The sequence below is a fragment of the Aptenodytes patagonicus genome, chromosome 3 (assembly GCF_965638725.1).
Source record: "Aptenodytes patagonicus chromosome 3, bAptPat1.pri.cur, whole genome shotgun sequence".
Taxonomy (NCBI): domain Eukaryota; kingdom Metazoa; phylum Chordata; class Aves; order Sphenisciformes; family Spheniscidae; genus Aptenodytes; species Aptenodytes patagonicus.
In genome coordinates, this window is record NC_134951.1 from 64,182,723 (window position 1) to 64,198,310 (window position 15,588).

The 15,588-nt window shown below is 38.7% G+C and overlaps 1 protein-coding gene across 8 annotated transcripts in view; it reads left to right on the plus strand.

Annotated features, from left to right (window-relative positions):
* The window catches only part of L3MBTL3 (L3MBTL histone methyl-lysine binding protein 3), a 91,273-nt gene that overhangs the window by 68,260 nt on the left and 7,425 nt on the right, over window positions 1–15,588 (plus strand). For 7 of the 8 annotated variants that reach the window (XM_076333588.1, XM_076333585.1, XM_076333587.1 and 4 more), the window contains exons 17-19: window positions 4,907–5,053; window positions 6,474–6,638; window positions 10,639–10,730. In XM_076333588.1, coding sequence (XP_076189703.1) covers window positions 4,907–5,053; window positions 6,474–6,638; window positions 10,639–10,730 — 404 coding nt within the window. The remainder of the gene's footprint in view (window positions 1–4,906; window positions 5,054–6,473; window positions 6,639–10,638; window positions 10,731–15,588) is intronic. The other variant, XM_076333583.1, reaches the window with a different exon arrangement.

The window sequence follows — 15,588 nt, forward strand, 5'->3', positions numbered from 1 at the left end:
ATCCGTTATAAGCTACTCTTGAGTCGGGTTTAGACTGTTGAAGCAGCTTTCTCGTAAAAAAGAATGCTTTGATGATAAACATGCGTTGTAAATTGTGAAAGAGAACATTTGTATCACTTGTTTCCAGACTACTTAAAAATATTTTCATAAAGTCAGCTAAAGTAAAGACATCACTTAACAAAAATCCAGCAGAAAAAAAAGAGTACATCCCCCCAGATGTTGTCAGGACCTTTTTGCTGGAGGTTTCTTGCTGATCACATCTCACTACCAGCAGATGCGGTCATCTAGACATAGGCTGCTCTAGATAATGTCTAAGCCATCAGTTAGTCCAAGCTATTTGTTTAACCCATCAAGGAAGATAGTTTCAGCAAATCTGTGTGAATGTTCCTGGAGCTGCCATACAACCTCATCCTTGGCAGTGCTTGGCAATAACCTGCACCTGAAAGGCAATGAGGAGCTGGGGTTGGTAACATTCCCAACCAGTACCTAAACCAGGAGACCTGCCTGTGGCTTCACACAGGTTTGCAAAATATTCCAAGCAGTCATAAAGACTAATAATCTATATTAAAAAATACTTTAGTATTAATGTTCTTTTACTAAACAGAGTACCATCTTACTCCTCTTGTTTAGGTTAAGAGAGAATCCTGGCTTATGTTCCCTTCTGATATTAGGTGTAGCTGAGGCCGAGTAATCCAATTGGATTCAGAATTGTGCTTCAGAAACCTTGCATACTACTAGAAGATAGGAGCATCTCCAGATGTCTGGAGAAGACCAAGGTCCGTGCCCACCCACTAGTAGCCCAGTTTTATCCTACTATCCTTGAACGTTAGAGAAAAAAGATAGTGTGTAACCCTACCTAGAGCTAGATCTTGAGAGTGACAGAAGAGCAGTTGCAAAATAACCACAAATGGGATATGCTACCTCAACACTTCTGTTCCATCAGACAGTTCTGGAGAGGGCTGATTATGTAAAACATCTGTTGACTTGAAAATCCCAGGGCTGTGATCCTGGGAATTCTTCAGAATGGTATACAAGAAGTAGTGATTGGTGCATTGGGTTTTTCCTTTATTGATCTTTCCTGATTCGATAAAAACAGAAGCTTATTTTAATGCTTAGTTTTTACTCAGCCTATGCAGGACTCTGGAAACAGTGGCTCCCTTTCCTCAGAAAACTGTGTTACCAACACGTGTATTGCCAGCCACTCTGCTGCCATTTCAGTAGGATGCAAAGTGTACTGCAGATAGCTAATTGCTGTGCTATGTTGATCCTTCAAGGTTTAGAGATGGCTGATTACTCTCCTGTGCGGGGGGGTCAGGTGGTATTAACGTGAATATTTGTTTACTGAAGCCTGCTGAAGCAGCTCAGATGATAATTGAGTGGACTGGTTTCAAAGCTGTGAAGCAGTGCTGGAGGGTGTACAGCCCTGTCAGATGTATAGCAGAGGTTTCAAATTGAATACCTGCTGCTGCTTCTGCTTCTTGCCATTCTCCCTGTGCCTCTGGCAGACCTTGGTACCCCAAGTCAAGGACATCTGATCATTTTGGAAACTGCCTTCTGAACTTCTGCTGTTTTCAAAATAGTGTGCTAAGGCAAACTGCAAGCTGGAGCAGAAATCCAGGTTTAAGTTGACAGAAGAGTTAAAAATCCTAATTTAATATTAAATAACCTAACATCGAGACTTCTGAGCCCTTGAGTTGTCTCTAAAACTTACAGATTCTGATTACAGAATCAAATACTTCTATTATGTAGGAATAAGAAGATTAATTTTTTATTCTTTGTAGTAGACAAGTTAAACTGAACTGAAGGCTGGAGGCATTGACATTCAGGAGGATTTACTGATTGATCCATGTAACTCACACACAGGTTCATTCATGGCGTGTTTTGTTGAAACAAAGCTAACAGTGGAAACCATGAGGGTTCTTTTTGTTGCCCCAAGTAGTAGTGACGTCAAAGGACTATCAAGGAGTTTTTAAAAAATTACACAGCAACTCGAGTGATTAATTACAGAGAAAAACTCATCTGTATTAAGCATCATTAATATTATAACTATTAAGCATCGTTAATATTATAACTATTGTTGACTGAAATTGTCATTCAACTTTTGTTTTTCCAGAAAATACTAAAGGAAAAGGCAGTATATAAACAGGCAAGTTCTAATGAAGGACTGAATTTTGAGGCTTTTTCTTGTTTTTTAATTTAAAACATATTACTGGTGGTGTTGGTAAACAGAAGACCTGCTGGAGATGAAATTGTATTGTCAGATTTCATTGTGGTGTAAGGCTTGCTTAATACTACACAATTGAAGTTAAATACCACATTGGTAGCGTTTAGTGTTTCCTTGAGACAACCCTCTAACTGCTTAAGAACACTAAGCCTCAAAGCATTCTTGTGAGCATAGGAAGCCAAAAGAAGATTACATGCTTTGCCTTCTAGCAATGGCAGAATTGAGATTAACCAATATATTCCGGAGTTTCTGATAACTGTGTTTCATCACAATGGTATGAGTTTGTCACAGCAAGAACTTAAATCCCACTAGCATTGGCTCCTTAAAACCTTCTTCTGAATAGAAGCCTGTATCTTTCATCTTGTAGTTCATTTGAAAGGGAAAAAAGACGTCATTGTGATAGATGCAGCAGTATAAAGAACTGAGAATATAAAACAACTTCCCCTCTTTCCCAGTGTTCCTGTTTTCTTCCCCATATTTCAGTTAATGTTTTTTTGTTCTTTTAAGACATCTGGCAGAGGCTAGTCCTAAGACAGACAAAACCAGTAGGTTGAGAAATAAATGTAAGTAGAGGTATATAAATAAATCTAAAAATGCCAAATTCTGCTTAAGAGAAATTAGAAATAAAAGGTAAATGCTCCAAGTTAATTTTTTATTCGTATATTCTGTTGCATGTCTTTAAAACAATTTCATTAACAAAAAAGTACCCTATTTCAAGTGTAGTGCTTTAGAGTCCAGCCACCCATTTGGCTATATCTTAATTCGGCTGTGTAAACTCCTGGTATGAAGGGTCTCACGGTAAAAAACTTCAGTGCCTGTGTCTCAGAGAAGGTGCTGGGACTACCACCCAGTTCCTCAGAAGAAGGCAAAGATAACTGTTCTGTGCTTCATTAGGTCACCTGGGGATACGGCTGCATGTCCCTTGAAAACACTGTACAGGCTGTTGTGGAACAACATCAGCTTGGAGTGGCCTTAAACAGGGATCTCATCTCGATTAGAAAAGCAGAAATTGTATTCTACTGGCATGTTTTTTCCTCCATAATTCAAGTTCAGCACAGCTATACAAGGATTTAAAAAACCAAAAGGTTGATACTGTCTTGTTTTCAAATGAACCAACTGAAAAAATCAGACATGCCGTTGGACTCCTGTCTTGATAGCCCCAGCAAGGACTGACTGACTTGGCCTGTGTAGCCTTAAGGAATTTTCTCCTTTTATGCTAGTGCTGAGAGAAATGTAAATTTCCACCAACTTTTTGTTTATGTTGGTGAGACCAAAATTAGATCACCAGTATTGGTCCAACCTCGTGATAGGAGTTGATTCATACTCACTCTGAATCCAAAGCTCCATCGGTAAAGGAAAAGGAGAATGTACAGCGTATTTTGAATAAAAGGCCTTTTTTTTTTTTTATGCTATGCTTTGTAAAACGAACATGATAATGAAAGCTGTTGTTTTTCTGTTTATTTTTTGTAATTTGGAGGTGGCAGGGCATATGGCTGGGAAGGTAGACTTGTTTATATTAGACAGTTCTGTTTGGAAATCATGCATGTAACAATCAGTGAAACAAATAAAACATTGCAGTGGTTTATGGAAAGGCAGGTAGTTATATTCTTGAAAAGAAAATAAACAAAATCACAGGACATGGATTTTTTACATTTTTCCATTATAGAGGTCCTTGTAATAATACAGGTGAGTAGGAAAGCGTAATTTCAGATTATAGTTAGTGTCATAGCTCGTGAGCCACAAATAGAGCATCTTTAGTACAGCCTCTCCTATATCTTAAATAGAGATTTGAAAACTTGAGCATGTTGTTATTCACTGTTGTGGCATATATACCTTTCAGAGTTTAGGATATTATCTTTGAAGTGTGAGTATGTAGCCTGACTACTCTGTTGAACACTGCAGAGCATTCTTCTGAAGACAAAATCCTAGTTCAGCCCCATGTGTTTTGTGTGGCAGTTCTTCCCTTTTCTACCTCCTGTGCAAATACAGGTTTTCTGACTTCGGGAGGTATGACTTTCACGTTTGTTAGAGTAATATTTACAAGTCATTATATCAATGCACAGTGTCAAATTCTCTCTTTCCCTAGCTGGAGTGCAGTGAAATAGGGAGTGCTGAATGATAGGAAAGACTGTGAAAATATCAGTCTTTTAATGGAATATCACAAAATGACATCTGCAAAGATGGGGCATTCGCTGCGGTAAGAGGATGTGCACCATTCCTCATATTGTGCCCTTGCCATGCAGCTTCTGTGTGGACATTACATAACAGAAATACCCTCCTTTGCAGAAAAAATAACCATGGGAATATGGCTTTATTTGGAGAGAGGTGGGAACAATCAAAGGCACCCTGTATTTTATGTATAAAATACCATTAAAGGTATGAGAGAGCAGGCTAAACATTCATCAAGCAATTTTCCAGAATGTATGCTGTAATATAAATTAATACCATTTGTGTTACATAAGTTGCTTTCAAAAGGAAATGCAAAAAGCTTTCAGGTTGAGGTTTTTAATTGGTGGATTTATTAACATTTTAAAGTATGACTACTTACTGCATTTTTTTCTAATCTTTATATTAATTGATTGCATCTGCTTCTAGAAAATTGGTCTCTGACGTCATTTCATTTGAACTGAGTGAAGTCAGTAAAGTGAGAATAAGGAGGCATTTCTCTTCTTCAACTTCTAGTGCAGTCAGCTGCCCGTATTCAGAGATGAACTTGAACAAAGAAAGCCTCTTACCTGACCGGTTGAGTGGGGAGATGCCTGCAGCCAGTCCTGTCCCCAGAAACAGAAAAGTGGAAGCAAGTGAAAGATCCACCTCTCCTGTTATCAAGTAATTACGATTGAAGTGATGTCCATGACTAACAGCAGTACTTTATTTCAGTGTTCTGCAACGTAGTTTGTAGTCGTGTAATGGCTGAATGGTTTCAGAAGGGCCTGCCTCTTTATCTACATTTTCATTTACAGGGAAGAAATGGTTTCATCACTGCTTATCGAAAAGGTCACCGAGCTGTCAAAGACTGATACTGATTTTACTGTGTATGATTTAACAAGAGTTTGGGTTTCATCTTCAGTGTAACTATCTAGACTACTGAGTGGTTAGTAAATTCCAAATCCATTGGAATTTAAAATGGATTGTTTGCCAGTTGGTTTCACTTAAGAAAATTATTCATTTGTGTTTCTTTTGTTTGCTGGGGTGGTGTTACTGACGTGACTGTAAACTAATGTTGCTCTCTGAAGAATAGCCACTATAAATTCTGTCATTATTGTGGGAGTGGGGAATCAAATTACTGGGAGTGAGTTTTGCAAGAATGATGCTAAAGTCTGTAGCTGAAGCTTCTAGCAGAAGCACTGAGAAAAACCAAAGGGATGTGATACCAAGATGATGATTTTCAGATTATTATTTTCTGTCAGAAGTTGTGGACAACTAACTCCTGTCCTTGTTTTGGGCTGTGGGGATACATAGAGAATTTAAGAAGGAAAGGAAAAGAAGAGAAGCTTTCCATTCTTTTCAAGGGCTACATTAACATAAATGTGAAAATGTGAATGTTTGTAGTGAAGATTTCCAGTTCCCACTGTAATGACCACGTATTTTCAATAGATGATATTTTAAATGACATTCTCGGAAACAGTTTCAGCTTCATGCTTTAAAAACCAAAATAGCAGCTGTCAGAGAGCTGCCTGGTTTGATTGTTCTTATAGATGTAGGGTTGTAGAAATCTGAAGTGACTGAATTACCCTCTGACAGGTAGCCTGGGTACCGTCCCAGTGAAGCTAGTAACAGTTTGAGCAGTGTGGCAGGGACTGTGTGAAGTGCTACTTTTTTCATTGTCCCAATTAAGAGACTGCATAACGTTTTTAAAGGGTCCTGGCTGCACAGCGGTATATCATGGAAGGGAGAGAAGGCGTAGGAGGAAAATGATACCTCAAAGTTTACTTGTGTAACAAATATTTGTAGTGGATAGCTTATTATCAAAAATAACATTAGGCAAATTCTGTTCCTGTTGAATTGCCTAAACATTTTACCTTTGATTTCACGGGGAAGAGAGTTCTGTATTGTGATTTCTGAAGATCCCAGGTATACAATTTTGTTGGCGGCAAGTAAAAAACTTCCGTGTATTTCTTACGACAAGCAAACAAAAACCTTGTGTATCTTAAATTTCACTAATGACTCTTTACCCATAGAGAAAATAAGTTGAACAACAACTCGGCTGCTTGCAGTTTTAAACATTTTGTTAATTTGTTTTAAACAGTGACAGAAAATGCCCCAGCCCTGGTCACGTAGGTATCAAATCTTCAGCTCACAATCGATCATCTGGGAGAACTGTACCAGAAACAACTAAGCAGGAAGATGCAGAAAGTAAATCTCCTTGCAAGAAGCCCCTGTTATATGATGTGAAAGAAAAGAAGGCACCTGGGTAACTATCAGTTCCTTTCAAAGTACGGGTTGTTTGGAGTCGGTCAGTTTACAATGCAACTTACCGGCCAATGCAGTACAGTGATTTGTCTGTGGAACTCTTGGAAGCAGTGGGGAAGGAGGTGGAAGTTCTTCAGCTGTCTTTGTATTAGAAATAGGGGGGAAGGGAGGTTCACAGTGTATTTAAGAAATAAGAAATTTATTTATATATATTTATACTCTCTCCTCAGAGAGTAGAGGAAAAATACTACAAGACAAATTATTGGAAGTTGAGATCCTTCTTCTCTACCTCTGTGTACAGATATGTTATTATATATGTACAAATATGTACATACATTTAAAAATGAAAAGTAATTCCTTAACTCTCAGGATTTGGAGTATCTTTTTGACAGAAAACGACATGAGATAGTTTCCGAGCTTGCACTGGAAAATAATATTTATGCTACAAAAAGGCTATCTTTGAAACTCAAAAGATACAATTCAGTGTTTTCATGCGGATATGTGAGGCAATAGGGTTCACTACATTTTTAATTAGTTACAGTATCAGTGCATTATTTTATTGGTTATTTTCATACAGAAATAGAAGACACCCTGGAACAAGAAGTGTCATTTGTTGAATATTTACATCAGCTATATTATCATGTGTTCATAATATATGAACTGTAAGTGTTAGCAATAATAGTGTCTTGAGAGACTTTAGAGAGTTAGTATTATACGGTAAATACCTCACAGTAAAGCTGATGATTGAAACGTAACTGTTTTATTAAGAATCAGTTGAATCCTCTGAAACTCCTCTGCAAGATTTTTTTTTTAAACTTTTTTTTTCAAATTGGGTTAACTGAATCTGGCAGTGCTTTATGATTTCCCTTCCTTTTTCCACTAGATTTTTTTTTCTTTTCTGAACTATTATTAATTGTTTCCTTTATTGCAAAAACCTAGGCTAAATAAAAAATAAAATCTAATGTGTAGCTTTTTGCATCTTTTAAAATTGGTCAGCTTTTCTTTAGAACATTCTTTCACGTTATTTCAGTCAGGTGATATTGTTCAAGTTATGTTGAAAAAGATCTAGTAGGAGCATCAAGCAGTGTTGGTATAGTTTGCATACCACAAATAAACAGCATTCACTAGTCATACTCAAGTGAATTTAAACAGCAAAAAAAGACAGAAGACTGTTTCATGTGTAGTTTTGAAATAACCTGTGTTAAATAATAGTTGTCATTCATCACTTTAACCATAGCTGTAGTAAATGCATCTTTTTTTAGAAATAAACTTTGACTTTACAGACTATCTCTTAAAATCAATTGAAGTACAATTTTTTTCGTCTTTCTTTTTTTTTAGAGGGTGTTATCTTTAAGAAGACCTAAAATAACCAATACGTGTGCTATCTGTTCACTGTATTTAGTCATTTTCATTAAGATAACAACAGCCTCATGCCCACTTTGGGCTACCCAGAGGCTTTGCAGTTTGTATTTGAACTGTTTGAATACACTGATGACTATCTGCATTTTATCATCTAGCTTTCCACATTCTTTATGTATCCAGCATAGTCAGAGAGGACTTTTAGTTGAATAAACTTCCTTTGAAAAAGGCATGAAAAACAGCGTTCACAACATTAGGTATATATGAACTGCTAGAGTTATAAAATATTGAGCATCTGGTTATTGCAATACCCAGTGGATCTTTTTAGATGTGTATTCAAAGTACACATGCATAATTGAAGGCATAGATACGTATGCTTGTGTGCTCTTTAGCTGCTGAGCTTGTAGTGTGCATTTAATTGTTTGACTTCAGTACAGTTGTGTATACCTTCATATTCCAGGTAGTCTTTTGTTTCATAGAAGTCCTTGATTGAGGAACAAACCACATATGAAGCCAACCGTGAGATTTATTTTGCTGTGTTAAATCTAAGTGGTTCTCAGCTAATCTCCAGTTCCACTTACTCCCTGTCTGTCTTTCTTTTTTTAACTAGTAAGAGGTATCTGTGCATGCAAACAATTATACTAGAAAATTTTGGTTTGCAAAAATATGTGTGTAAAAACTGCAGTCTGTCCCTCTGGAATGTTCCTGAGATTAAAATTCAAGATAAAAATTACATGCCTACAGCATACTCAATTTTAATTTGAAAGTATCTTTATACTATCTTCAGAGTAGCAAAAGAATGTCACTGTAATAGGAATTCCACTCTGGAAATATTTACAGTGAAGGAAGGTGAACACTCAGGCTTGGGAATCAAATGGTACTACCTCTTAAAAGAAAATTCAATTTATCTTCCAACCCCTTCCCCAAAACCTTCAATTCATGATACTGTCTTGTATTTAACTAGTGAGATAAAATTTCTGGATGTATGTTGCTATGAAAATTGTCCTCAAGAAAATATGAAGATACATGTTTCCTCACAGGTTTTGGTGATCTCTCTTCCTTATGTTGAATTACAGTAATCATTTACTTTGGCTTTGGAATTAATTGCACTACTTTGTAGCATCTTACTTTAGAAGTTTTCTCTGTGTGTGGAGGTTAGGAAAGTAGTTTTTAAGTAAATAAATGCAGGTGATATTTCTGAGGAAGATACTGTGGAGAAGTCCTTTGTGGCACAAGAAGGCATGCCTGCTGTATGCATTCCACTGGCATTGCTTGTCATACCATTATTATTTGTGTCCTACCGTACTACAAAGGCTGGATTTTCCAATTTGTTGTGTTCATTTTGCACCATTAATAGTGTGTTAAATATATTTCTGTTGATATCAGTGAACTTGCAGCTCCTAGCTGATTTATTCCCAAATGCTTACTTGTATTTAATAGTATAAATAGTATTTAATATGTAAATTGTATTTAATAGTATAAATGTAAACAATGGAATTAAACAGGTCTGTTTCTTCTGTGGATTTTTGTTTTGAGGTTAGCTAATCTTGATGTCTAACAAGGTGTTAGCTCTAGTTTGGCTTTTTATTTGTGTTTGGGACATTTGTAAAGGGGTTCTTGTTGACTGCTTCTCTGGTAGATAGTAAAGCAGGAGTTCATGTAGTGGGCTTTCTTGTAGTCTTGACTTTAAGTTAATCATTCTGTCTGGTGCCTATTTTTAGAAAATGTTCATTATGTACTTAGTATCTCTGAGAGCTCTGCATCTGTGATGGTTTAGTAAGAATTGGCCAAAGTGTTCTCAAGTCTTAAAAGCAGAAGGAAATAAATACACACATAATGTCAGCAAGTTCATATAAGCTTCATTTCTGTAAAAAACCAGGCTGGAAATACCTTCTGAAGGCAGAGTTTGCAGAGTTTCCCAGGGGCTGACTTCAAGATGCAAATACACCCACCCTCCTTTGAGAAGTTCTCTTATTTCCACTTCTCTTGCCCCATTTTTCTCAATAGCGGGAAGGCGTTCCCTCTTTGCAGGTGTTTGGGCTGGCAAAGCTGAGGGAGCAGCCACAGGCAGCAGGCAAAGAGCGGCTCTTTTAGCTGGATAAGAAGTAATGCAAAAACAGTAACAAAAGAATACAGGTATTTTCAGTGGGATCATTAACACCTGCAGAACAACGTGTCAGTATAGTACAGGAGTTGGGGTGGGGTGGAGATGGAGGTTGGGCAGAGAAAAAGGAGTAGATGTTGTTTCAGACAGCTCCAGAAAATGGCCTGGATAACCAGGAAGGCTTTGTAGGAGATGCAGCTATGTATGTGTTCTTCACTCTTCCCATCTTTTGCTGTGGACACATCCACTGCCTTCATTTGTATATTTTCCAGTTTCAGTTATGAAGTCAAGCGTGTTGCTACGATTTATGTAACCTTAGTTTACACTACTCTTGAGCTTTCATTGCGAAATGCATGTCAGTAGTCATGCCATCTGTGTAAGTCAGAAATTAGATCCTCTCATTTTTTTATTTTATGATGATACAACATCCTTTGTGTGGGAATCCTGATGTGTTAATAGCATTGTTAGCAAGGGATGTCATCATGCTTAGTGATTTTTATGATGTATTAATAAAAAATGAACATCTTATTTTCCTCAGTGGAGTACTACAAACAAAGGACTCCATAAAGAACAAAGAGTGTGAAGAAGAGGAGACAGAAAATAAGCTGCTCATTTCAAATGAAATTAAAGGTAAATTGGCAGTACTTCATTTGTTTCGTATTAAAGTCTGCAGAACTAAAGAAGTGTGATAGTCCTTGAAATTCTTCATGAAACTGCATTGCAACGTATTTTCCGCATTCACTATTTGTGTCCAAAAATTTCTTGACAGCAACACTTTTACCACTGTGTTTCTTTATCTTGTAATCATCAAAGGCTTTGCCAAGAACTTTATCGCAGTTGTAAAGATGAGTGCAAAATGAATACTGGTATAAAAAGTTTCATTTCAGGAACATTTTTCCACTGACTTTTAAAAATAGGTAGTTAAACCAGTCTGAGTTGTGAAGGTATAACGTTTACTTATTGCTTCAAAAGCGTATTGAAAGAAAGTTAAAGTATTTACACATAGAATCATAGAATCAGTAAGGTTGGAAAAGACCTAAGATCATCGAGTCCAACCATCGACCCAACACCACCATGCCCGCTAAACCATGTGGGTTTATTTACATTACAGGCATAATGCAAAGTTAAGGTGACTTAACTCAACCCAACCTCAGTCTGTTGTGCAGTCTGATACTTTCCAGCGGTCCATATGCAGAACGGGCCCTTTCTTTTTCATGAGTGTTACAGAGGGATGGTTAAAATTTTTACTTCACTGAAAAACTGGAGACAGTCCAGTGGAGGGCCACCAAGATGATTAGGTGGTTGAAGGACTTGACATATGAAGAAAGGTTGAAGGAATTCGGGAAGGGAAGGCTTGGCAGAATCTAGTTACAGTCCTCCAGTAACTAAAAGGTAGTTATAGAGAAGATGGAGGTACCCTCTCCTCCAGGATGCATAGTGGTGGGGAAAAAAAGGAATAGGCACAAGTTGCTTCAGGGGAAATTCTGTCTGAATATAAGGAAGAAGCTTCTCACCATGAGAACAATTGGAATAGGCTGCCCAGAAAAGAGGTATAATCCGCCTTGCTGGAAATATTTAGGACTTGGGTTGACAGGGCCCTGGATAACTTAGTCTAATGCCCTGCTTTTAACAGAAGGTTGCATCATACAGTTTCCAAAGGTCCCTTCCAACATGGACTTTTCTTTGGTTCAGTGCTTCTGTGTGGTTGTGTGTACTGCTGTGTCAAAACTCTTGGCTGTTCACTGATGCAGTTGGACAGATTGAGGTAGCTGTTCATTATTCATTTTTATCCTCATTGTTTAGAAAGAATACAGCACAAATCCAGAACGTCACAGTCTTACATTTGATAATTATTTTGCGTGTGTGAAACTTAGTATGTCGGGCTAGTTATTGGACTGAGTCAGTGCATTGTTTCAGTGCAGCTTTTGCTGCAATAATTTTATTAACTCATGCAAGTTCAATGAGAAGCTAAATGTCTTAATTTCATCATTTAATTCCCTAAAATTTTAGATTTTTTTCTTCAGCAATTTGTTGTGCAACACAAAATTTGTAAGGCTTTCATCAAAAATCTTGAGACTTGAGTAAGTGTGGTTCTTTAAGGGCTACATTTCTTACCTTTTAAGTGAGCTCATCCTTGTAAAACCCAAGAAATCCTTTGAGACTAGTAGAGCATTGCATAAAGATAAAATTAAGGTAGTGTTTTATTTTTAATTATTAACCTCTGATACATTTCTTAAAACATCATTTGTCTGCCAGCGCTTTTTAAATAGATCTAAGAGGCACTCTGAAGTGCGTGTGAAGTACGAAAGATTCCATCTATTAGAAAAGCTGTACAAAAGGTGTAAAAAAAATCCAGCTTGTTACGGTGTTTTGAAACATGATATAGTTCAGAATTCTGGAGAAAATGAAGCATTAAAAGAAGAATCTCTCTAAAGCAGATGAAAGAAAGAGGTTTTGGTCATTTGAAGTATTCTGTTTCAGCAGAATGGAAACACACTGTTTTGATGTTGACTTTGCGTTATATAGCACAATACAAAAAATTTAAAATCAAATAGTTCGGAGCATTTTTAAATTGTCTGCGATTCTTTTTTTATTCTAAGAAAACTGGCCTGATTTTGTGAAGCATTTGGGCAGAACTGACTATTTGGATACAAAGTTTCACCAACAAGCTCTGCTTACTAGGATACATTTCTGTGTAGGGCCTTGCATAATTAGATTTATAAAACTAGAACACTTGTCTTACATTATTGCTGAACAGTTATCCTTTTTACCTCCTTTTTATACACATAATTTTGTGCCATTATTTGTTTAAATGTGCCCTAATACTTAATCTTTAGGATGAAAATGGATCATTGAGTTCTTGCTATCATAGTCATGGAAAGCTCAAGCTAAAATAATTGCAGTTGTGCAGACTTTTGTGGACTGTGACTGCTGGTACTTGTGCTTGTTGCCCTATTTTTTCTGCATGTCACTTACATTATTATTCTTCAACCTACTTTTGCCATACTCGCTTGACCAGTTCTCTAGTGATACTTTATAAAACATGTACTGCTATCTTCCCTTTTTTGGAGAAAGATTATCTGGAGCTAAAGAACTCCGCTGAAATCATGGCCCCTTCATACTAGCTTTTTTTAAGGACATAAATCCTGTGCTTAAAAACCTGCTACACACTAGGAGCTAGAACATGCAGGAGGGAATGAGGAGTGTTAATGGTCTGTCGTTAATGCCAGAAAGTGTTTGCCATTTAGCTTCTTTGAAACATTAGGTTATGTTTTGTTGGAAGGTAACTCACTAAGAAGATAGAGATGAACTAAGGAAGTCATGGTTCAGGGAGAGGGATAACAAGGTGGCATTAAGTATGAAGAAGAATGTAGAGGCAGGCAGGCTGATGCTGAAGCAAAATGTCAGCAGAGAAGAACAGTGGTCAGGGTTAAAAGTGTGAACTTACTGCATCTGGCTCTGCTATCTCGCATGGGGTTGGCAAGCAGATTTTGTTTCTTCACTGACGTGGTTCAAGGAGCTCTTTGTGGCTCTGTGATGAAACTGGCTAACCCATGGTGCACCTCAAGCTACTGTTCTCCTAAATGTCCAAATTGAGACAAAAATTGGAGTCTACCTAGACATAAATTGTGGTCTACCTGGACTTCAGTAAAGCCTTTGACACTGTTTCCCACAGCATTCTCCTAGAGAAGCTGGTGGCTCATGGCTTAGGCAGGTGTACTCTGCGCTGGGTAAAAAACTGGCTGGACGGCCGGGCCCAGAGAGTTGTGGTGAATGGAATTAAATCCAGTTGGCAGCCGGTCACGAGCGGTGTTCCCCAGGGCTCAGTACTGGGGCCAGTCTTGTTCAATATCTTTATCAATGATCTGGATGAGGGGATCGAGTGCACCCTCAGTAAGTTTGCAGACGACACCAAGTTGGGCGGGAGTGTTGATCTGCTCGAGGGTAGGAAGGCTCTGCAGAGGGACCTGGACAGGCTGGATCGATGGGCCGAGGCCAACTGTATGAGGTTCAACAAGGCCAAGTGCTGGGTCCTGCACTTCGGCCACAACAACCCCATGCAGCTCTACAGGCTTGGGGAAGAGTGGCTGGAAAGCTGCCTGGAGGAAAAGAACCTGGGGGTGCTGGTCGACAGCCGGCTGAACATGAGCCGGCAGTGTGCCCAGGCGGCCAAGAAGGCCAATGGCATCCTGTATCAGAAATGGCTGTATCAGTGGCCTGTATCAATGGCCTGTATCAGAAACAGTGTGGCCAGCAGGAGTAGGGAAGTGATCGTGCCCCTGTACTCGGCCCTGGTGAGGCCGCACCTCGAATACTGTGTTCAGTTTTGGGCCCCTCACTACAAGAAGGACGTTGAGGTGCTGGAGCGTGTCCAGAGAAGGGCAACGAGGCTGGTGAAGGGTCTGGAGAACAAGTCTTCTGAGGAGCGGCTGAGGGAACTGGGGTTGTTTAGCCTGGAGAAAAGGAGGCTCAGGGGAGACCTCATCGCTCTCTACAACTACCTGAAAGGAGGTTGTAGCGAGGTGGGTGTTGGTCTCTTCTCCCAAGGAACAAGCGATAGGATGAGAGGAAATGGCCTCAAGTTGCGGCAGGGGAGGTTTAGATTGGATGTGAGGAAAAATGTCTTTACTGAAAGAGTGGTGAAACATTGGAACAGGCTGCCCAGGGAAGTGGTGGAGTCACCATCCCTGGAGGTATTTAAAAGACGTGTAGATGTGGTGCTTAGGGACATGGTTTAGTGGGCATGGTGGTGTTGGGTTGACGGTTGGACTCGATGATCTTAGAGGTCCTTTCCAACCTCAATGATTCTATGGTTCTATGATTCTATGATTTTCTCTGGCCCACACAGATTACCTCTCTGGAAAGCAGGGCCTGCAGAGCGAGGGTAGGGAGAGCTTTCCGATGTCTGGTATTACAGACATAGATTGTAGCCAAAACTGTGCTTTGCACTGTCTTTTGCAAGAAGTTACCCACACTAAACCTAAACTTCCTTTTGTCAGGGATGTGGTTATACCTGCTGCAGGGTTGGGGACTTTTTTTTCTTTTCCTCCGTCTAGTTGGGTAAATTGGCAGTTTACAGGCTCCTTTTGTGCTGTTCATCTTACCTGTAAGGCAGATACGACAGAGGCTGAGAAGCAGAGGCCTTTTTGCCCGCATCCTCAAAGGCATTAGGCACTGCATTCCTTTCCATGTCAGTAAATAGAGCTCTTGCATGTGATTAGATGGAGTACAAGGTTTAGTGTTATGCAGTGTCACGTTCGTGAACTTACTTTCTGCTAACCTCATTCATAACCATCTGACCTGTGTTTGCTTGAAGTTTAAAAAAAAATGATGCCCAGCATAGATTTTTCATCTGGAACTATGAGGATTTGACACAGCTGTAAACTGTTGAAAGTAGAGACGTATGGGATAGATAGGTAACCTTAGCTGTCATTGCTGCTACTCACTATGCATGTACCTATATACCCTTATGTATACATAATGTTTA